This window comes from Aquarana catesbeiana, linkage group LG11 (genome assembly GCF_042186555.1).
Source record: "Aquarana catesbeiana isolate 2022-GZ linkage group LG11, ASM4218655v1, whole genome shotgun sequence".
Taxonomy (NCBI): Eukaryota; Metazoa; Chordata; class Amphibia; order Anura; family Ranidae; genus Aquarana; species Aquarana catesbeiana.
In genome coordinates this window covers 281,515,585-281,539,357 of record NC_133334.1, presented here as the reverse complement: position 1 = coordinate 281,539,357, position 23,773 = coordinate 281,515,585, and the positions used below count along the sequence as shown (strand labels likewise).

Sequence of the window (23,773 nt, the reverse complement as noted above, 5' to 3'; positions counted from 1 at the left end):
GCCCCGCCCCTTCCTCTCCCTGAAAAGATACATTGTAATAAAAAGAGAAGAATTTCCCCAGGAAGGAGCACGTGACCTGATTGTCCTCCCCCTCTCACCTGTATACAAACACGGTATACATACTGATGACTTATATAAATATATACAATACTTTTCATAATGACCTAGCTACATAAATATATACACACTTATGACCTATATACAAAAATATATACTTATGACCTATATATGCTTATAATGATGACCTATATATACACACTTATGACCTATATACACAAATATATACTTATGACCTATATATGCTTATAATGACCTATATACACCTATATATACACACACTAATGACCTATATATGCTTATAAAATGATGACCTATATACACATAAATATTGTCAGTGATTTTTAGTGGGACTGTGACATTGCGGCAGATAAATTGGACACTAAGTGACACTTTTTGGGGTCCAGGGACTCCAATATAGTGATCAGTGCTAAAAAAAAAAAAAAAATGCACTATCACTATAAAAATGACACTGGCAGGGGAAGGGGTTAACATTAGGGGCGATCAAAGGGTTAAGTGCGTCCCTGGGAGGTGTTTACCAACAGTGTGGGGGAGGGATACACTGGAGAAAGATCTGCGATTCAGCTTAGGGGAAACGCGAGATCTCCCTTTTTGCTCCCCGACAGATCAGCAGTTTGCCTTGTTTACAATCGGCACATCGCTGCTCCATCACTCCACTGAACGATCGGCGGGTCGCCGATTGGCTCCCGCTGTGTCCAATTACAGCGGGAGCGGCGGCACGCATGCGCTCCCCTACACCGCATGTACAAAATCACTTACAGGTATACGTGATTTTGCACAGCCATGCCGCAGTATATATGCGATGGGGGGTCCGGAAGCGGTTAAAGTGGTTGCAAACCTCACACACGAAATCTGAACAAAGCATATCCCTCGTACGCACGATCGGACATTCCGACAACAAAATCCACGTCCCACCCCCCCCCCCCCCATGGATGTTGGCTTTAACTTGAGACGTACAACACGTACGACGAGCCGAGAAAAATGAAGTTCAATAGCCAGTGCAGCTCTTCTGCTGGATTCTAAGCATGCGTGGAACTTTGTGCGTCGGAATTGTGTACAAACGATCGGAATTTCTGACAACGGATTTGAACCAGCTCTCAAATTTTGTGCGACGGAAATTCCTATGGAAAATGTGTGATGGAAATTCCGACAACAAAGTCCCATCACACATTTTCCTTAGGAAAATCCTATTGTGCGCACGGTGCATTAGTGTGTACTTGTCTCAGTCCAGAGCACTAAGTGTCATTTCTGTCTGCTGCCTCCTTCCTCTGCTATCAGCATCAGTCACTTCTGACAGGTTTTTCTGACACCAAGAGATAAAAAAAAAAGGTGACAGGGGAGGGAGCCTCCGCACACAGCCAGTGATTGAAAGCCTCAGCTCTGTGAAAGGAGCTGTATCCCTTCCCTCCAATCAGCTCTCAGTTCTCCTCACTGATATCTACAGTGCCTTGCAAAAGTATACACTCCCTTGGCATTTTTCGTTGCCTCAAATTACTACTCCTAGCACACCTCCCCAAATTTCCCCTCCTAGAACGATTCTTATCCCTGCCACCCCCCCCCCCCCCCCAACCTCTGTGGTGCCCCCCACCTCACATGATACCACAGTGCCCAGGGCAGCCGACTCTCCTGCCCACCCCTTGTCTCAGCCCTGCCTCGGGGGGGGGGGTGTCTCTTTGGGAGAGCCCCTCAACCAAGTATTCGATGGGCAGATTCTGCTGACCTAGAAGAACGGGGTCTTCCAGGCCTTCCGGCTAGGTAGACCACTGTAAACCTTTGTCCTTTGTCCCCGTCAGGAGCCTCCCCCCCCCCCCCCCCACCCCAGGGGATCAGGGTAGAGGCCCTGGACTGGACTAAAAGCACACCCGTAAGTGCTTTTTATTTTTTTTTTTGTGTTTCAAATTGCTGTTTTTTGTTCACTTACAGGTTTTCTCAGTTTAGGTTTTTTGCACCACTGCAGGAAAAAAAAAAAAAAGACACTGACAGTCACCAGCTCTCTGCTCTCAGAGCTCTGAGAGCTGAGTGATCAGCAGTGTTTAATCGCTCGATTCTCAGTGTTAGATTCAATGGGGGACAGGTTCAGCATCCAGCAAGGCAAGTTTTTTTTTTTTTTTTTTTTTTTTATGCCGGAAGAATTGACACTTTTACATACAAAACATCACAAGATCCGCATCACAGGAGTGTCAGCTGTGTGTTCCCTCTTGTGACCTGTCAGAAGTCTATCAGCCGTGTGTCTTCCCTGTTCATACACTTTATTTTCTGATTATTAATCACAGTAGTTGTCACCAGCATGCGCTCCTAAGCAGTGGTGGCTGATGGAATATATTTTGGGGGGGGTCATCAAACACCACCTCCACCCCCCTGATCGCTCAGGTCTGGTGCACTTGCCCAATCTATGGTGGTCAGCGCTTCTCCAGGGCTTCACCAGCAGCTTTCCCTTCCCCTGATCTCCACGGGCATCGCGGCGGCTTCAGTTTCCTCCGTTTCCTGGATGGCGGAAACAACCTCAAATGTCACTTCCGCCCAATGGTCTTAAAGGGAAGATTTTTTTTTTTTTTTGCATTTAAAGTGGTTGTAAACCCCTTTACAACAACTTTAGGCTACAGGTAGGCCTATAAGTCTTACCTGTAGCTACCCCGGATATCTCCTAAACCTGCACAGTTTAGGAGATATCCCCTGTATGTGCCGATGACATCGGGACATGCGCACCGGGGCAGACGGAAGCAACAGCGTGTAAGTGCCGTTGCTTCAGTCTGTGTGCCGTTACCGGCGGCTCCCGCACGCATGCGTCGGAGTGACGTCATCATGGCTCCTTGCCAATCACAGCGTCAGAAGAGAATGGCCCTAGAGAATAAAATTGGTCGGAAGAAACTCCCGGGAGAGATGTCACCGGCCAGAGGCGGAGACGAGGACGGCTGCAGGGGGCTTCGTTCTCGGGTAAGTGATTCATAATGAGCTAGTATGCTATGCATACTAGCTCATTATGCCTTTGTCTTGCAGGGTTGTTTTTACCAGGGTTTACAACCACTTTAAGTGTAAATGTGGGATCTGAGGTCTTTTTGACCCCAGATATCACATTAAAGAGGTCCTGTCATGCTTTTTTGTTTCTATTACAAGGGATGTTTACATTCCTTGTAAATAGGAATAAAAGTGATTATATTTTTTTTTTTCTTCACTATCCCTTTTTAAAATAAAAAAAAATAAAAAAAGTTGGAGTGCCCTGCCCCCGCCGTGCTCACACACAGGAGTGAACGCATACGCAAGTTGCGCCCATATATGAAAACGGCGTGCAGACCACACATGTGAAGTATCACCTCGTTAGAGCAAGTGCAATAATTCTAGTAAAAGACCTCCTCTGCAACTCAAAACTGGTAACCTGTAGACATTTTTTAAAGGTCGCCTATGGAGATTTAAGGGTCAAAGTTTGTCACCATTCCACGAGCGTGCGCAATTTTGAAGCGTGACATGTTGGGTATCAATTTACTCGGTGTAACTTCATCTTTCACAAATCTAAAAAAAGTTGGGCTAACTTTACTGTTGTCTTATTTTTAATTCAAAAAGTATTTCCCCCCCCCCCCAAAAAAACAAAACAAAAAAAAACTGCGTTTGTAAGACTGCTGCGCAAATACAGTGTGACAAAGTATTGCAACGACCGCCATTTTATCCTCTAGGGTGTCTGAAAAAAAATATATATATAATTTTTGGGGATTCTAAGTAATTTTCTAGCAAAAAAAACCCCCCCGATTTTAACTTGTGAACACCAAGTGTAAAAAATAGGCCCGGTCTTTAAGTGGTCAAAGTGGTGTTCCACCCTTTTTTTTTTGTTTTTTTTAAGTCAGCAACTACAAACACTGTAGCTGCTGAATTTTAATAAGGACACTTACCTGTCCAGCCAGCCCGCGATGTCGGCCCCCCGAGGCCAAGCCGTCCATCGGATTGGGTGCCGGCGCTGCCATTGCAACTAAGGGAAACCAGCAGTGGAGCCTTGCGGCTCCACTGCGCATTTCCTACTGCGCATGCGCGAGTCACGCAGCGCTTTGTGAATGGCTCTGTCGTCTTCTGGGACACACACAGGTCCCAGAAGACAGCGGAGGGAGCTCGCCGAAGAGGAGGAAGTGATGGAACAGCTCTGCGGACTAGGAAGAGGCAGATTAGGAAGACTGTCCAGCAACAGGGGTTTCTGTTAACCACATGCTGACCGGGCCATAGCCGAAAGAAGGCTACAGCGCGGTCGCCTTATTCTGGGTGGGCGTCTATGGACATCCTCACAGAATCGCACCCCCGGGAACATGGCCACTGATAGCAGCCGTTTCCCATGTGATCGCTCCGTCAAATAACCGAATTTTCAGTCTTTTTTGATTTATAGCGCAAAAAATTAAAAACCCAGCGGTGATTAAATACCACTAAAAGAAAGCGCTATTTGTGTGAAAAAAAAAAAAAAAAAAAAACCACAAACATTTCGAATGGGTACAGTGTTGCACGACTGAGTAATTGTCAAAGTCTGAGAGCCCCGAAAGCTGAAAATTGGTCTGGTTAGGAAGGGGGTTTAAGTGCCCGGTGGTCAAGTGGTTAAGTAAAAAAAAAAAAAAAAAAAAAAATATTTTTCTTCTATTTTTTTTTTTAATTTCAAAGAAAATTTTAATGTATAAAATGTTTTTTAGGGTGGACCTCCGCTTTAATAACCTATAAAATTAACTTTTTTTTTTATAAAAGGCAGAACCTAATTAGATCATTAACAAGAAAACAAACACGACATAACAGAGCACCAATCTGGATGACAAGGAAAAGAAGCTCCTGTTATAAAGAAAAGCCACCTGTTATCTTTGATGACATCACTCCCCCCCCCCCCCCCCCCCTTTTTAACTGTACTTTCACCAAAGCGTTATTTTATTTCCGGTGTTTGCATTGTGATGAAACCGGATGTGACCCAATTCATTGGTCGTAAAGTTCTATTATTTGTTCAACAGCCCCCCCTGTCTTCAGTATGGAGAACTACTTCCCCACACAGCAAAACAAATGTATTTATTCACCGGTGAAACACGTTTAGTGGGGGAAAAAAAAAAAAAAAATATGGGTAAATACTTACAAATAAGACTCGGCAAAGATTCACCCCGCATTTTCTGGAAGGATCCGTCCCACGAGGGCGGGGGGGATTTACTAAAAACAGAAGAGTGCAAAATCTGGTGCAACTGTGCACAGAAACCAATCAGCTTCCAGGTTTTAGGCCCCCCACCTGGTTCCCACTGAGCGTGGCTTTGAAATCGTGCTACTTCAACGCGATTTCAAAGCCGCAGGAGAGTGAGATTTCATCTGCAGCTTGCCGACATCCGTGTCGTTTCATACACAGTGCAAGTCGCATGTGAAAGCACGCAAAATAGCGTGGGAACTCTTTCAAATCACACGAATTCATAGGCCTGGTTCACACCTATGCAGGTGGTGGTTTGCATACTCCAGGTACATTGTGTTTTTTCCAATACGCATTTTTTTTTTTTTTTTTTCTTCTTTTAAATCCATTGAAGTCTATGGGACCAAAAACCAGAAAAAAAAAGTCCCTGGCTCTTTCCATAAGGCTCCTTTCACACTGAGGCGCTTAAGTGCTAACAATAGCACCTGCAAAGCGCCCCAAAAGAGCTGTTCAATGCACTCCAGTATGAAACCCCGAGGGCTGTCACACTGGAGCGGTGCGCTTGCAGGGCGGTCATAAAAGTCCTGCAAGCCGCTTCGTTGGAGCGCATTAGGAGCGGTGTATTTACTGCTCCTAAAGTGCCCCTTCCCATTGAAAACAATGGGGCAGTGCTGCAAACCCACCCGCAAAGCGCTGCTGCAGCAGCGCTTTGCAGGCGGTTTTAACCCTTTTTCGTCCGCTAGCGGGGGTTAAAACCGCGCTGCTAAAACAACGGTAAAGCGGCGCTATATTTAGCGCCGCTGTACCGCCGGCACTCACACACCTCAGTGTGAAAGTAGCCGAAATAAATTATAATTTAAAAAAAAAATTACAGCACAAACAAAAAATGACATTTATCCTGCAAGGCTAGTTAAAAACACCTGAACATATTCATAAAATACGGGGGTTTGGTCATATAGTGATAAGCCCACTTACTGCGACGCCGTACCCCGAATCCGTGTGCCCCCCGCTATCCCTAGACTGGACGATCCCAAACTCTGAGACATACACTCCTCTATATGGGAGAATTACAAGGACTCCGCCTATAACACAGGTGGACACTAATAAGAGGCAATGATAGGGGGGAGGGGGGGTGCTCCAGCCCAAAGGGATTTGGTCAGAATCCAGACACTAGACAAATTCAGGGTACTTAGCACTATATGACCAAACCCCCCCCCCGTATTTTATGAATATTTTCAGGTGTTTTTAAGTAGCCTTGCAGGATAAATGTCATTTTTCTATGTGTGCGCTGGAATCTGTTTTTTTTTTTTTTTCTGTCTGTACGGTCTTATGGCTGCACCATCTCTTATGTATTTTTTAGGGTGTGCCCCCCAAATCTTTGTTTGGCTCTTTCCAATAAAACGCACAGATGTGAACATGACCCGTAGGAACCGTGTTACATGGACTGTAGTGCGTTTCTGCAAATCGGAAAATGCACTAAAAAAAAATGCATAGGTGTGAACCAGGCCGAAGACGGTACCATAGAAAGACATTAGAGGCCACTTCAGGTGCGATTTGTAAGTCGCATGTCGCACTGGTGTGAACAGGGGGCCTAATTGAACAAGCTGAAGTTAGAAGCTGATTGGTTCCCGTGCACAGCTGCACCAGATTCCCAGTTTTAGTAAATCTCCCCCAATGTATTACATGACATTTGCTGGGAGAATTCCGTTCAAATCTATCCAAGAAGCATCCTGATAGTACATTATCCGCTAAGCAAACATTGAGGCCGGGTTCACACCACTGCGATTTGGATGCATCCAATTCGCAATAGCAAGAGATTTTGACCGCCTCTCTATGGAGCCGGTTCACATATCTCCGATGCGGCTCCGGTGCGAATTTGCACAGGGGTCCGGTGCGTCTTTTGGTCCGTTTCAGGTCCGAATTCAGCCAAAAATTCGGGCTGAAATCGGACCTGACACACCGAACCAGGATGCCCTGGACCCCCTGCTGGGAGCCGCATGCGGCGATGGTGTGAACCCAGCCTTGTTATATTGCCGCTTACCAATTCTTAGAAAATATGGCTGCATTAGTTTTCTTTTTTTTTTTCTTTTTGTCTAGTGATCCAGCCAGTAAGTCTGTTTTAAAAAAAATAAAATAAAAAATAAAGCACTCCAGCAGACTGTATCAGTTTACAGGATAAACCATTTACCACCGCAGCCCCGATCCTCCTCTTCTCGGGTCCCCTGCCGGTGCTCCTGGACCCTCCCTCTTGCCCCCGGTGCAAGCAGCTTGCAATAGGGCACCCAAGCAGGCTTGGTTCTGAGTCACTGTTCTGCGAGTCTTCTATTCACACAAAGAGCCTATAGAAGTCAAGGCTGTATGTGGCTATACACTTGTATACCCCGAGTACTTCTATACACATGTTACAAAAGGTAGTCTGAGACTGCAGACATGATACAAGAGATGATCAGAGACTGCAGACATGATACAGGAGATGGTCAGAGACTGCAGACATGATACAAGAGATGATCAGAGACTGCAGACATGATACAGGAGATGGTCAGAGACTGCAGACACGATACAAGAGATGGTCAGAGACTGCAGACATGATACAAGAGATGGTCAGAGACTGCAGACATGATACAAGAGATGGTCAGAGACTGCAGACATGATACAAGAGATGGTCAGAGACTGCAGACATGATACAGGAGATGATCAGAGACTGCAGACATGATACAGGAGATGGTCAGAGACTGCAGACATGATACAAGAGATGGTCAGAGACTGCAGACATAATACAGGAGATGGTCAGAGACTGCAGACATGGTACAGGAGATGGTCAGAGACTGCAGACATGATACAGGAGATGATCAGAGACTGCAGACATGATACAGGAGATGGTCAGAGACTGCAGACACGATACAAGAGATGGTCAGAAACTGCAGACACGATACAAGAGATGGTCAGAGACTGCAGACACGATACAAGAGATGGTCAGAGACTGCAGACACGATACAAGAGATGGTCAGAGACTGCAGACACGATACAAGAGATGGTCAGAGACTGCAGACACGATACAAGAGATGGTCAGAGACTGCAGACATGATATAGGAGATGGTCAGAGACTGCAGACACGATACAAGAGATGGTCAGAGACTGCAGACACGATACAAGAGATGATCAGAGACTGCAGACACGATACAAGAGATGGTCAGAGACTGCAGACACGATACAAGAGATGGTCAGAGACTGCAGACATGATACAGGAGATGGTCAGAGACTGCAGACATGATACAGGAGATGGTCAGAGACTGCAGACATGATACAAGAGATGGTCAGAGACTGCAGACACGATACAGAAGATGGTCAGAGACTGCAGACATGATACAAGAGATGATCAGAGACTGCAGACATGATACAGGAGATTGTCAGAGACTGCAGACATGATACAGGAGATGATCAGAGACCGCAGACATGATACAGGAGATGATCAGAGACTGCAGACATGATACAGGAGATGATCAGAGACTGCAGACATGATACAGGAGATGATCAGAGACCGCAGACATGATACAGGAGATGATCAGAGACTGCAGACATGATACAAGGGATGGTCAGAGACTGCAGACATAATACAAGAGATGGTCAGAGACTGCAGACATGATACAAGAGATGATCAGAGACTGCAGACATAGTACAGGAGATGGTCAGAGACTGCAGACATGATACAAGAGATGGTCAGAGACTGCAGACATAATACAAGAGATGGTCAGAGACTGCAGACATGATACAAGAGATGGTCAGAGACTGCAGACATGATACAAGAGATGATCAGAGACTGCAGACATGATACAAGAGATGGTCAGAGACTGCAGACATGATACAAGAGATGGTCAGAGACTGCAGACAGGATACAAGAGATGATCAGAGACTGCAGAGATGATACAAGAGATGGTCAGAGACTGCAGACATGATACAAGAGATGGTCAGAGACTGCAGACATAATACAAGAGATGGTCAGAGACTGCAGACATAATACAAGAGATGGTCAGAGACTGCAGACATGCTGGTAAGGGAGCACTCTTTGATATCAGACTGTTGGAGAGGATGTAAGTAGAATGACTCAGGTTACATCACCGGCACGGCCCCGGGGTGCCAGGATGAGTCCTTTGCACAGGAATTACAGCCAAAGACCAGCACTAGGAAGAAGCCAGGAAAAAGACGTTGGTGCCAGCGAGGGGCCCCTTGCAGTCACTGGACCTATAGAGAGGGGATAAACATTACTTTAGTTCGGCAGTAATGGTACCCGATGTACATGCGTTGTGATGCGCCGCATTGCATAAAATAGCATGTCTGGAGTGCAGGAAATCTGGACAATCAAGACAGCCAAAGACGGTCTCATATCGGGAAGGGACCCCTCATAGATGTTGGACCATTAGAGAGAAGGTAAGTATGGTGACTTTGGTGTGCGTTGTGGTGCGCTGCATTCCATAAAATGGCGCGTCTCTTTCGTTGCGCTCCGGTGCGTAATATCAAAGGTCACAAAACCTGACAGACATGGGAACTCTTCTCCATTCTACCCAAACCATAAACATCTGCCGGGGGTCAGACCTGTCCACAGAATATGAAGAAAAGACACATGAAGGCCCAAACCAGAAATGTCATACATGTTACCAATCATTAGATTCTTTTTTATGTCTTTCCCCCTCTGTTTTCATCTGGTGATCCGGCCAGTACACACCTCCTGTATTCGAGCGCCCCCACTCTGGAGGAAGGAGCACAGGGGACACCTTTGGACAGCAGCATTGTCAGTCTGGGGGGAGGGGAGTATTAGATGGACTGGCAGATTTAGATACACCAACAAACTGAATTCAAACTCCAGCTCACACTTCATAATCAGTTACAGTTTTGTTCCTTTTGGGATAAAGGTTTTACATCAATAAATAAAAGCTGATGATTGTAAGCACCTCTGTTAGTGGGAAATGGTTTGTCTCACCACTCTAACTGATACATCTGCAGGACTGCTTTTTCTAGAGGAAAACAGCAGACTTGCTGGCTGGATCATCAGGTAAAAATAAAAGAGAGAAAATCTAGTAAGGAAAACGAATGCAGCCACATCTAGGAATTGGTAAGCTGCAATATAATCAATGTTATGAGTGAAGCCTTCACTGACAACATGCTGCTCCACCTTGCTGTGTGACTGGAGGGTGTTGTGAAGTATTATACAATACAAGTATTATACAAAGTCACGTCCAGGGTCACAGCCCCGGCCCTCATTGGATGGAGGACGAGTCTGGTTGGGTGTTTGTGGGCGGAGAGCAGACACAGCACACGGGAGGAGTGGACGGGAGCGGCCTGCTGTACTAGGCCGCAGCGAAGCCTCGGGCTGGAGTGATCGGCGCGGCCGGCGATGGGCCCCTTACTGCTCGCGGTGCGGGGGCGCCACCTCTGCCTGACGGGTATCCGGCGGCTACTGGCCCGGAGCGGGTCACAGGGCAGCCTGGTGCAGGTAGGAGGCTGATTACTGGGCCCAATGAAGGAATAAACTGATTATTATTGTTTATTATGACAGGACATGGAGCCCAGCAATGGAGGACTGACATCATCTGCCATTGCTGACAACTCTCATTTACAGGGACAGTCCATCCAAAAATCCATTTATACCCGTTTTTTTTTTGCAACAAAGATTCATTTTGCTGAATGCAATTCATTCACTTGTTATAGAGGATCTGTCATATTGGCCAGAGTGACCCCCTTATCAGAAATGTACGGGGTCACCGGCTTCCTTCTAATAGCGGCCGCCAGGGATAAGTCCAGGCCTGATCAGATCGTCACCTGACCCGCTAGGAAGCTGTCACCGCAGACCGTGCATCATAAGCAGCCGACGCATGGCGTGCACTGCGACCGCTCACATACAAGGGGTGTGCATACATGCAGGTCAGGAACACCTCGGCCCCTTATGATTGGCGGCCGCAGGTCAGGAACACCTCGACCCCTTATGATTGCAGGTCAGGAACGCCTCGGCCCCTTATGATTGGCGGCCGCAGGTCAGGAACGCCTCGGCCCCTTATGATTGGTGGCTGCAGGTCAGGAACGCCTTGGCCCCTTATGATTGGCGGCCGCAGGTCAGGAACGCCTCGGCCCCTTATGATTGGTGGCTGCAGGTCAGGAACGCCTCGGCCCCTTATGATTGGTGGCTGCAGGTCAGGAACGCCTCGGCCCCTTATGATTGGCGGCTGCAGGTCAGGAACGCCTCGGCCCCTTATGATTGGTGGCTGCAGGTCAGGAACGCCTCGGCCCCTTATGATTGGCGGCTGTAGGTCAGGAACGCCTCGACCCCTTATGATTGGTGGCTGCAGGTCAGGAACACCTCAACCCCTTATGATTGCAGGTCAGGAACGTCTCGGCCCCTTATGATTGGTGGCTGCAGGTCAGGAACACCTTAACCCCTTATGATTGCAGGTCAGGAACGCCTCGACCCCTTATGATTGGTGGCTGCAGGTCAGGAACACCTCAACCCCTTATGATTGCAGGTCAGGAACACCTCAACCCCTTATGATTGCAGGTCAGGAACGCCTCGGCCCCTTATGATTGGCGGCTGTAGGTCAGGAACGCCTCGGCCCCTTATGATTGGTGGCCGCAGGTCAGGAACGCCTCGGCCCCTTATGTTTGGTGGCTGCAGGTCAGGAACGCCTCGGCCCCTTATGGTTGGCGGCCGCAGGTCAGGAACGCCTCAGCCCCTTATGATTACAGGTCAGGAACGCCTCGGCCCCTTATGATTACAGGTCAGGAACGCCTCGGCCCCTTATGATTACAGGTCAGGAACGCCTCGGCCCCTTATGATTACAGGTCAGGAACGCCTCGGCCCCTTATGATTGGCGGCCGCAGGTCAGGAACGCCTCGGCCCCTTATGATTACAGGTCAGGAACGCCTCGGCCCCTTATGATTGCAGGTCAGGAACGCCTCGGGCCCTTATGATTAGCGGCTGCAGGTAAGGAACACCTCGGCCCCTTATGATTACAGGTCAGGAACGCCTCGGCCCCTTATGATTGCAGGTCAGGAACGCCTCGGCCCCTTATGATTAGCGGCTGCAGGTCCGGAACGTCTCAGCCCCTTATGATTGCCGGCCGCAGGTCCGGAACGTCTCGCCCCTTATGATTGAAGGTCAGGAACGCCTCGGCCCGGCCCCTTATGATTGAAGGTCAGGAACGCCTCGGCCCGGCCCCTTATGATTGGTGGCTGCAGGTCAGAGAATGCAGCGGCTGCATATGAAGGGCAGCCTGCGGTTCAGGGAATGCAACAGCCACGTATATTTGGTGGCTGCAGGTCAGGAATGCCTCGGCCCCTTATGATTGGCGGCTGCAGGTCAGGGAATGCAGCCGCCACATATAGTGGGGACGGAAAGTATTCAGACCCCCTTACATTTTTCACTCTTTGTTATATTGCAGCCATTTGCTAAAATCATTTTAAGTTGATTTTTTTCCTCATTAATGTACACACAGCACCCCATATTGTACACACAGCCCCCCATATTGTACACACAGCCCCCCATATTGTACACACAGCACCCCATATTGTACACACAGCACCCCATATTGTACACACAGCACCCCATATTGTACACACAGCACCCCATATTGTACACACAGCACCTCATATTGTACACACAGCGCCCCATATTGTACACACAGCACCCCATATTGTACACACAGCCCCCCATATTGTACACACAGCACCCCATATTGTACACACAGCACCCCCCATATTGTACACACAGCCCCCCATATTGTACACACAGCACCCCATATTGTACACACAGCACCCCCCATATTGTACACACAGCCCCCCATATTGTACACACAGCACAGTGTGTACAATATGGGGTGCTGTGTGTACAATATGGGGGGCTGTGTGTACAATATGGGGGGCTGTGTGTACAATATGGGGTGCTGTGTGTACAATATGGGGTGCTGTGTGTACAATATGGGGTGCTGTGTGTACAATATGGGGGGCTGTGTGTATAATATGGGGGGCTGTGTGTACAATATGGGGGGCTGTGTGTACATTAATGAGGAAAAAAATGAACTTAAATGATTTTAGCAAATGGCTGCAATATAACAAAGAGTGAAAAATTTAAGGGGGTCTAAATACTTTCCCTCCCCACTATATTATTGGCGGCTACAGGTCAGGAACGCGTCGGCCCCTTATGATTGGCGGCTGCAGGTCAGGGACGTTTTTTAAGTCCTGCTAACGTTTGATAACCACCCAGCCATCGGGTCCAGCACTGTCCAGCTGAAAGCTTCTTCTTTTTTTTTGGCAGCGCTCTGTCCCACACCGCCATGTTTCCCTGTGACATCATCGCTAGGCTGCCAGCTGCTCCAGGTTCAGTCGGAACGCCTCCCGATGATGCGCTGACAGGCCCGCCCCCTTCTTCTTTTCTCAGTGAAATGCCTCCTTGGATATGTGATGTGAATATCCCTAGAGGTACAGCAGGCAGCGTGCGCGTCATTCGCCTAAGGCGAGTGACATACATGGGGAGGAGGGGCAGACTTTATATATATATATATATATATATATATAAAAAAGCAGCAGAGGATTCCTGCAGAAGACAGGAGGAGGGGTGGAATGGCGGGATCGTGGTTGGGAGGTTGAAGGTCCGCTTTAAGTTCTGAAGTCAAAGTTTTTTGCACCTTAATGCATTCTCTACATATAGGTAAAAGAACGCCCCGCTACCTGTCCTACCCACCCCCATCTCTTAATCCTTACCTGGCTCCTGTCACCGCTGTAGCACTGTCATGGCTACAAAACAGCTCCACCCACTTCCTGGTCTTACTGGAGACACCGAGGGTAACTGAGTCATAGGCTTCTGCTGCTGTCAGTCATACTCCTGTGAGGAGGGAGCAGGGAGCATGGCTTTCTGGCACTGTGCGGGTCTATGGATGCACACAGCCCTGCTCAGGAGTTGTGTGCACACGGGTGCCTCCTTGGTTTGCTGAGTAGGCAGAGGAGAGAGAAGGTGACAGCGCCAGCAGGGAATAGCCAAAAGAGAGGGTAAGTAACCTTTATGTTTAATATCATTGCACAGAGCAGGCAAATATAACCTCTTCTTCTTCTTTTTTTTTTTTTTTACCAAAGTAAAAAAAAAAAAAACAGCTTTTACTATCACTTTAATTATACTATATACAGTTACTACAGTTGGCGTCAGCATAACAGCCAAGGAATTGGCATTCTCCAAATGACAGGTCAGCCCCTCCTGCCAATTGTTCTCCTTGAATATCTCATAACATGTTTACTGCCTCTATTACATCTCTTGTGCTTGTTCTTGTTTCCTAGAATTGTTCTTTAACACTCAGGTGTACATTTTGCTGTTGATTCTTTCTCACCTCTTTCCTTTGTGTATTTCTATTCCAGACTTTGCTGTGCAGGAGGATCACCCCCACCTGTAAGGAGATAACAGGCGTCTTGGTAAAGCAGCATATTATCAGAGACCCGGCTCAGCTATGGCGACTGCTAGGTTGGTGGCTCTTCTACAGTTGTAAAGAACAGACAGCAGAGCTATGTTATATCTACAGCGACATCATTTTTCTCTTTTTTTTATTCCAGGGGGAATTCATTATTTTCAGAATAGTGAATCAAGAAGACAAGAAAACAAAAAAGAAAATTCAAATGGGAGAAATCAACAAGAAAATGATGGTAGGAGGACAGGTCTTTGTATTGGTTTGATGGACAGGTGGATCTTTCATAGAACACACAACCCCCCCCCTTTTCCCCAGCCCCTTCTTCTGTGAAGCTGACCATAAACACCCAGAGATTTATTTTGTGTCGCCTGCAGGCTGAGCAAAACAAATCTTACAGATTCCTCTGTCCGCTCTAATCAATGAGACGAATCTTCCGCTATGGTCGTTGTATTCCCGCGCTCTACCTGCCTCTGATTGCAGCTGTTCGGCCTTTCATTTTCTACCCGGCTCCTTCGACTTTACAGCCAGGGACATCGGGCTCAAAATTTGCTCAGCGTATGGCCTTCTTTAGCTTTATCATTAATCCTTTCTTGACCAGAAGTAATGGATGATTAGGGATCCAGACTGCATTTAGCAACATCAGTATGAAGTAGTTAAAGTGATTTCCAAAGCTTTGTGTTTTTTTTTTTTTTTTTTTTTTAATAACAGACATGTCATACTTACCTGCACTGTGCAGTGGTTTTGCACAGAGAAGCCCCGGTCCTGTTCTTTATAGGTCCTCCTCCGGTGCTCTTAGCTCCTCCCCCCCTCGAGCAGTGCCCCCCACAGAAAGCCACCTGCCCTGGCGGGCACCCCTGTGAGCTTGCTTCCGAGCCGCTGCTCAACAGACATAATGAGTTGTCGTTCCCCCCCCCCCCCCCCCCCCAGTGCTCTCTCCTCATTGGCTCACTGGGTGTGATTGATAGCAATGAGGAGGGAGAGTCCCCATACAGCCGAGGCTATCGTGAACATCACTGGATTGGGGGGGGGGGGGGGGGCCTTTAGAACCACTTTAAAAAGTGGGGTTGCACTCAAATTTTTAATCTTACCCCCTTCAGTTAATTGCATAGATGTTCAAATGCCGCATGAAATTTTTTTTTTATCGCTGTAATTACCCTTATTTTTTGATTGAAAAATGTATACTTTATTTTGCAAGAAAATATACAAAAAAAACCAAATACTTAAACAGGGTACATCCAATCTGTACTGCGACACAGCGCATAAATACACTACATAACAATACATCGCCAAGCATACCAATAAATTACCCTTATATTGTACTTTCTTGCACTTCCTGTCTCTCCTCCCATGGGCGTGTTTATTGCCTTTCCCCGGCGCCGCACTGTCTCCTGGGAGCTTAGTGTCAGGCTTCCCAAGATTCAGTGCGGAAACAATGATCATGCGTGTGAACAAGCTGTGAATGAACAACATTCACCGCATCCAGGAAATCAATGCTTGTAGGCTTCACATGCCCACAACCAAGATGGAAACAGCCAGCATCACATTTTATAAGTTATTCTTCAGTATGAAAACAGACAGAGGCGGAAATATTACACCCAAACTATGAGTATTATTTTGGGGTTAGCAAAGTGTCTCAATGACCTAAAAAAAAAAGATTGGTCGCCGGACTCCCACTTTAACTGTTACTACTTTGCCTAGTTGGATTATTTTTTTACATTTTCTTTTTTCAGGACTCGGGTTTTTATTTGGTACATAGTTTTAAAACCTAACTTTTTTTTTTTTACTTGAAAATGGTTTGTTTGATGCAAGCTGGTCCAAACAAACTATATTACCTCCACTAACAGATGCATCCAATGTGAGCGTAAACTGTATGTGCATGAGCTACATACAGTGTTTAATTTTGTCGACTAAAACATTTTAGTCGACTAACTTAATACCATTTTAGGCGACTAAAATACGACTAAAACAACTGAGATTACTAAAATACGACTAAAACTAAAACAACTGAGATGACTAAAATACGACTAAAACTAAAATGCCTTTTTAGTCAAAAGACTAAATTGGGACTAAAACTAAAATGGCATTTTAGTCAAAAGACTAAAACTAAATTGAAATTTGACGTCAAAATTAACACTGGTCTGTAGTGCATGTTCATACCTCAATAACATAAATAATAACATACCGTATTTATCGGCGTATAACACGCACATTCATTTTCAGAGGGAAGTTTCAGGAAAAAAACTTAAATTTTAAATAAGGAACTTTGAAGCAAAATAAGGGTCAGTGCCCATCTGCAGCCTCACCATTGCCATCAGTGTAGCCTGATCGATGCCCATCTGCAGCCTAGAGGGGACAGGGAGGGGGGTGGGATGAGCGCCGACAGATCACATACAGTGAGAATTTCCTATGTTAGACAGAACATTGGTTCAATGGTGGCCCAGAAGATGGGACTTCCTATTACAGAGGCCCCCAAGTAAACAGGAGATTCTCACTGTATATAATCTGACGCCGTTCGTCCCGCCCCCTTCTCTGCCCCTCTGAGGCAGCGAAAATTGAAGTATTGGAGTATAACACGCACGCTATTTGCACCCAATTTTCATGGTGAAAAAGTGAGTGTTATACGCCAATAAATACAGTATTCAATTTTTCACTCCAGCAGTATATAATGAGTTTGGAAATTGTAGAGAAATGCTCAAACAATGCATTACAATTTAACTACACCCATTAGATGACTAAAATGAGTTTTAGTTGACTAAAATGTCCTAAAGATTTAGTCAACTAAATACGACTAAAACAATTAAACTGGGACTAAAACTAAAATGCCATTTTAGTCCTAAGACTAAAACTAAATCGAGATTTGCTGCCAAAATTAACACTGGTTAAATATAGTATACAGCGATGTGGCTGCAGTGGTGCAGGGACTTTCTGTCCCATTCCCAGAGCAAAATCAGTTGTTCTGAGCGCTGCTTAGTCCCATTCACAGGAAGCTTTGTATTCTATTAATGAGTACAAGAATTTCTTGTGCTTCCGTGTTCTTAGGGACCGTCATTGTCAGCATTTTTCTTCCTCCAAACACAGCGAGTCCCCCTCTTCAAGAAGACACATGTACAGTCATGCCAATGAACATCTAAATGATTCAGAGAAGGATTGGGGGAGAAAGTGCTGTGGTCAGAGGAGACCGAAATTCAGCTCTTTGGCATTAACTCGACTCGCCGTGTTTGGAGGAAGAAAAATGCTGACTATAAAGTTTATTTTTATTTTATTTTTTTACATTAATGCATTAAGTTAAATACCCTTCCACCTGTCCTACCCACCCCCATGCGTTAGCACTTACCTGGCTCCTGTCACTGCCCCAGTGATGTCTCCGCTGCAGCGACGCTCCCCTCACTTGCTACTTTCCAGGGTGGATTTGATTTAAATCATAGTATTAAAGAGCAACTGTCATCTCTGACTGGCAGTTGGCTCCTCCTCTGACCGGCAGTTGGCTCCTCCTCTGACCGGCAGTTGGCTCCTCCTCTGACCGGCAGTTGGCTCCTCCTCTGACCGGCAGTTGGCTCCTCCTCTGACTCCCTGACAGTCCCATTCACTTTAATGGGACGGCTGGTGATGCGGTGGTGACACAACAAGGGGAGGGACGTGGGGGCAGCAGGTGATTGGACGCCCGCTAACAGGCGCTGCCATGATGGATCAGAAATGACAGGTGCTCTTTAAATGTAAGGACTTATTCTTGCTGGTAGTTAGAATCTTTAATGTTTGCAAACAAAATGAAGGTTTCCTATTTAGGAATAATAAGCTGTCAGATTAGTAAAACAGCGATATCAGAACCGATTCAGTCATACAGTTTGCAGTGTACATAGATTTGCAAAACAATGGGATAAAGGAATATTCCTGAACTTTGTTTTATCTCATGGTCACTGTGACATTGTGTGAATGCATCAATGCAGTGCATGTTATCTCTGCCTGCAGAGCTTGGATTCATTGAATGAGTTTACCAAAAATTTAAATATTGCAGAATATACAGCATCATACTACATAACTAAGCTCCATTTCTTGCTGAATAAGCTAAAATTATTAATGTATCTTAAATAGAAAACTATCTTTTTAGATTTTAGACTCCAAAAGCATTTTATTAAAATAAATGTAATAAAGATAAAAAAAATCATTGATTTTTATCCACCCTGCTACTTTCACAGGAGACACTGAGGGCAGTGGGAGCCATAGCCCCCTGTTGCTGTCATTCAAACTTCTGTGAGGAGGCGGGGGAGTGGGGGGTGTGGCTTACTGGCGCTGTGTGTGTGTGTCTATGAACGCACATAGCTTGGCTTGGGAGTGCGCATGCATAGGTGACTTCTTTAGCACCCGGCATGGTATGGAGGCACCCGGAGGCAGCCAAATGAGGAGGTAGGGGACATCTCTGTGCCGTATCATCGCACAGAGCAGGTAAGTACACCATCTTTATTTTAAACTGGAAACAAATTGCATTTAGATTCATGTTAAGCAGAGGATTCATATTCCAACCAGAATCATTTACCGTTGGACTGAACTTTCTTTGGTCACATGTGGTGCTTGTCACTAACTGCGGTCTTTGGTGTTTCTTAGATGACAAGAAGAAGAGAGAACAAGGACTTCTCATGCTGTATCGGCGATTGTTTGCGGTGCTGGTGGTGCTTACAATGTTCAACATCTTTTCTAATATGAGACAAATTTTAGAAATCTCCTGGAACGACTTTGTAAATGAAATGTTAGCCAAGGGTGAGGTGGCACGGGTGGAAGTTGACCCGGAGAGGGACTGTGTGTATGTACATCTGTTTACTGATGCAGTGCTGGTGGGCCAAACGGTAAGTCCTTCTGCACCCCCCCCCCTTTTTTTTTTATATTTTTAAATTAGTTTATCTTATTAAATCTTTAGCATCAATGACATTACAGCACGGTGGTATATCTTATGTCTTGCAGACATCTATGCTATAAAAGTAAGTGGAGACCCCAAACAAAAAACAAACAAAAATGTGTAGCGCTACCCTTAGGCCCCTTTCACACGGGGTGGATCTGTTTTGACCAGGGGTGGGGCCCGTCCATTAAGGGCGCACCGCCCCCCCCCCCCCCTATATGGTTAATGGAAAGATTCATGCATAGCATGAATCTATCAACGGCCGCCGCGGCCACCCCCTGTTCATGCGTCCGACCCCTTTCAGGACGCTGGGCGCCTAAATTACAGCTGCGGGGGTGTTTTTTTCTGAAGCACCTGAAAAGAGCCATAGGCTCTAATAGGCTTCAAAATAGGGTGGATTCAAAGCACAGAGCATTGAGCGCGGAGCCCACCCAGGTGTGTTAGAAAAGCAAATATTCGCTTTTCTAACACTGAATCGACCTCTGCGCCAATCAGGAAGCGCGGGTCGGTTAACGGTTTCTTGATTGGCTGAAAGGTTAGGCGATCCTATTGGACGCCTAGGAGGAGGGGAGGAGATGAACGGCGGAAGCCGCCGTGATCTCAGAAGATAGGAGGACACAGGAGGTGCTGCCAGATGCCCGCCGCAGCAAACCACCCACCCCCCCCTTCCCCTTTTCCTGACCTGCCAGGCTACATGCCTGGATAAGGGTCTGGTATGGATTTTGGGGGGGCACTCAGAACCTCTTTTTTATTTTGGCGTGGGGTTCCCCTCCAAGTCCATACCAGACCCAAATGTTTGGGTCTGGTATGGACTGCAGGGGGGGGGGGGGGGGGCACGCAGAGTTTTTCTTTATTTTTTCGTTAGCCAGGTGCCAGCAATTGTAACCGCAAGTCATTTTCAATGGGATTTGACTTGTTTTTTTTTTTCCTTAGATAATGTAATTTTTGCTGCAGCTCGTTTTTGCGTTCTACAGATGCGCCACTTCACAGGCACATTAAGGGGACCCCCTAGGCCCTATATTTAAAGGAATTTTTTATTTTTATTTTTGCACTTTGGGCATAATTAAAATTGCTGCTTCTGCAAAAACTATTGTTTTTTAATTTTGTTTTTTTTTTGTTTTTTCATGATACATGTCTCCCAGGGCAATGTCCAGACCCCCATACCCCTTTTATGGCCAATTACTTGCATATAAGCCTTTAACCACTTGCTTACCGGACACTTTCCCCCCCTTCCTGCCCAGGCCAATTTTCAGCTTTCAGCACTGTCGTACTTTAAATGACAATTATGCGGTCATGTAACACTGTACACATATGAAGTTTTTATATTTTTTTTCACACAAATAGAGCTTTCTTTTGGTGGTATTTAATCTCTACTGGGGTTTTTTTTTTGGTCTTTTTTTTTGTTTGTTTAGCAAAAAATAAAACGTTTTCATAGTTTGTTATAAAATTTTGCAAACGGGTAATTTTTCTCCTGCACTGATGGGCACTGATAGGCGGCACTGGTGGGCATTGATAGGCGGCACTGGTGGGCATTGATAGGCGGCACTGGTGGGCATTGATAGGCGGCACTGATGGGCATTGATAGGCGGCACTGATGGGCATTGATAGGTGGCACTGGTGGGCACTGTTTAGCAGCAGTGGATCTGGAGTGTGCGGGACTGATGTCCCGTTTACACAAGAGGGTAATCGGCTTTTTTCCCCGATTACCGGCTTCTGTTTACATCACGTGATCAGCTGTCATTGGCTGACAGCTGATCACGTGGTAAGGTGCCGGGATCGGGCAGGGGGGACACAGACATCGCATGCACGGAGGACTTGCATGGACGCCCTCCCGGCAGTTTAAGCCCGTGCTGTAGCCGTCTTTCGGCTATAGCACGGGCGGCAAGAGGTTAAAATGGGCACTTTTGATTTTTCCTGTTTGGCTCCCATAGACTTCAATGGGTTTCGCCATTCGGGTTAGAGCATTTCCCCCCCTTTGGGGAGATCTGCTGCGAACTGACCTGGGGGGTGTTCTGCCCATCCTTAACTAAAAATGGCAAGTTCTTTATAGATTATGTTTGTTTTCAATAGGTCAGGGGTTGTGATGATTTTATATTTTTTTTTCGTATATTTTGTATTTCTAATAAAGACGTTACATTGTGAAGTGCTTTAAATATAACGCAGCTTAGCAGATGATGTTGTCAAAGTGACCATTTAAAGGAGGTTTCTTCTACACAGGTCAGACGCCAAGTCTACAGCATGAAAGTTGCCAACATAGACAAGTTTGAGGAAAAGCTTCGTGCTGCAGAAGATTCCTTAAACATTTCAGTGATGGATCGAATCCCTGTCACATACCGGCGTATCGACTTTTCTGGAAAGTACGGCGAGTCCTTCTTGTCTATCAGACGTTGTTCAACCATATTGAATAATTTGAGGCATGGAAGCTATTATGTAAATGGAGAACAGCAGTATTGGGTTTCCCAACAGAGGTTTAGCCTAATTTGGGAGGGAAAGTTACTGCTGCCCACAGCGACCTATCAAATTGTTTCTCTAAAAAAAAAAAAAAAAAAAAAAATTGTGTGTGTGTATAATATATTTATATAGTGTGTGTGTATGTATAATATATATCTATATATAAAATATAGTGTATGTATGATATATATATATATATATATATATATATATATATATAGTGTGTGTATGTATAGTATAATATATATAATTTTGTGTGTATGTATGTCTACACACCCCTGTTGGTAAAATGTCAGGTTTCTGTGATGTAAAAAAATGAGACAAATATAAATAATTTCAGGACTTTTTCCACCTTTTAATGTGACCTATAAACTGTAAAACTCCAGTTGCACAGCAAACTGAAATCTTTTAGGTGGAGGGAAGTAAAAATAAAATAATCCGGTCACATAAGTGTGCGCACCTTCTCACTAATACTTTGTTTAACCCCCTTTTGATTTTATTACATCTCAGTCTTTTTTGGTATGGGTCTATCAGCGTGGCACATCTTTACTTGGCAATATTTGCCCGCTCTTCTTTGCAAAAACACTCCAAATCTGTCAGATTGGGAGGACATCTCCTGTGCACAGCCCTCTTCAGATCTCCTCACAGATTTTCAATGGGATTCAGGTCTGGGCTCTGGCTGGGCCATTCCAAAACTTTTTTTAATCTTTTTCTGGTGAAGACATTCCTTTGTTGATTTGGATGTTTTGGTTCGTTGTCATGCTGGAAGATGAAGTTCCTCTTCATGTTCAGCTTTCTAGCAGAAGCCTGAAGGTTTTGTGCCAATATTGACTGGTATTTGGGACCGTTAATAATTCCCTCTACCTGGACTAAGGCCTCTGTTCCAGCTGAAGAAAAACAGCCCCAAAGCATGATGCTGCCACCACCATGCTTCACGGTGTGTATGGTGTTCTTTTGGTGATTTGCAGTGTTGTTTTTCCACTAAACATATCTTTTGGTATTCTGGTCAAAAAGTTCAACCTTGGTTTCATCAGACCACAACACATTTTCCCCTCATGCTTTTGGGAGACTTCGGATATGTTTTTGCAAAATTTAGCCGGGCTTGGATGTTTTTCTTGGTAAGAAAAGGCTTCTGTCACTCTACCCCAGTGGTCATCAACTCCTGTCCTCAGAACCCACTAACAGGCCAGGTTTGCAAGATAACTGAAATACATCACAGGTGATATCATTTGCTTCTCAGTGATTGCAGTATTCTAGTCTGCATCTCCCCCCAAGGTAATACATAAAACCTGGCCTGTTAGTGGGCCCTGAGGACAGGAGTTGATGACCACTTCTCTACCCCATAGCCCAGACATATGAAGAATACGGGAGATTGTTGTCACCACACAGCCAGGACTTGCCAGATATTCCTGCAGCTCCTTTAATGTTGCTGTAGGCCTCTTGACCTACAGCAACATTAAACATTTTTAGTGTTGCTCTTTGCACTTGTTACTAAGTATACCTGGATGTGTCTTTTTAGTTTGCCTCACAATTGTTGTGTTTTTCTACAGATTTCACATAATTAATCTTCTTCTTTTATTTATTTTTGGCTCTTCTCTTCCTCACAGATTCACGTATGCTTTAATCATCGCTTCCCTTGCTGTTGGCGCTTTATACTTATTTTTCCGGGCAGCCGGGCTGACGGGCCGTCAAGGAGGTTTTTCTGCTTTTGTAAGTTTTAGAGCGTAATATACTTGTGCCTGGATCATTCTGCTCTGCTGGTTCCTTGTTTATGATCTCCTACAGGCATATCAGTAA

At 45.7% G+C, this 23,773-nt stretch overlaps 2 protein-coding genes across 2 annotated transcripts in view; both read left to right on the top strand.

Annotated features, from left to right (window-relative positions):
* Positions 1-23,773, top strand: part of ANKRD11 (ankyrin repeat domain containing 11) — a 128,049-nt gene that overhangs the window by 62,489 nt on the left and 41,787 nt on the right.
* The window catches only part of SPG7 (SPG7 matrix AAA peptidase subunit, paraplegin), a 47,419-nt gene continuing 34,108 nt past the window's right edge, over positions 10,463-23,773 (top strand). Inside the window, exons 1-6 of the mRNA XM_073605944.1 lie at positions 10,463-10,688; positions 14,591-14,693; positions 14,783-14,872; positions 19,237-19,475; positions 21,743-21,882; positions 23,584-23,686. Coding sequence (XP_073462045.1) covers positions 10,590-10,688; positions 14,591-14,693; positions 14,783-14,872; positions 19,237-19,475; positions 21,743-21,882; positions 23,584-23,686 — 774 coding nt within the window. The 5' untranslated portion in view covers positions 10,463-10,589. The remainder of the gene's footprint in view (positions 10,689-14,590; positions 14,694-14,782; positions 14,873-19,236; positions 19,476-21,742; positions 21,883-23,583; positions 23,687-23,773) is intronic.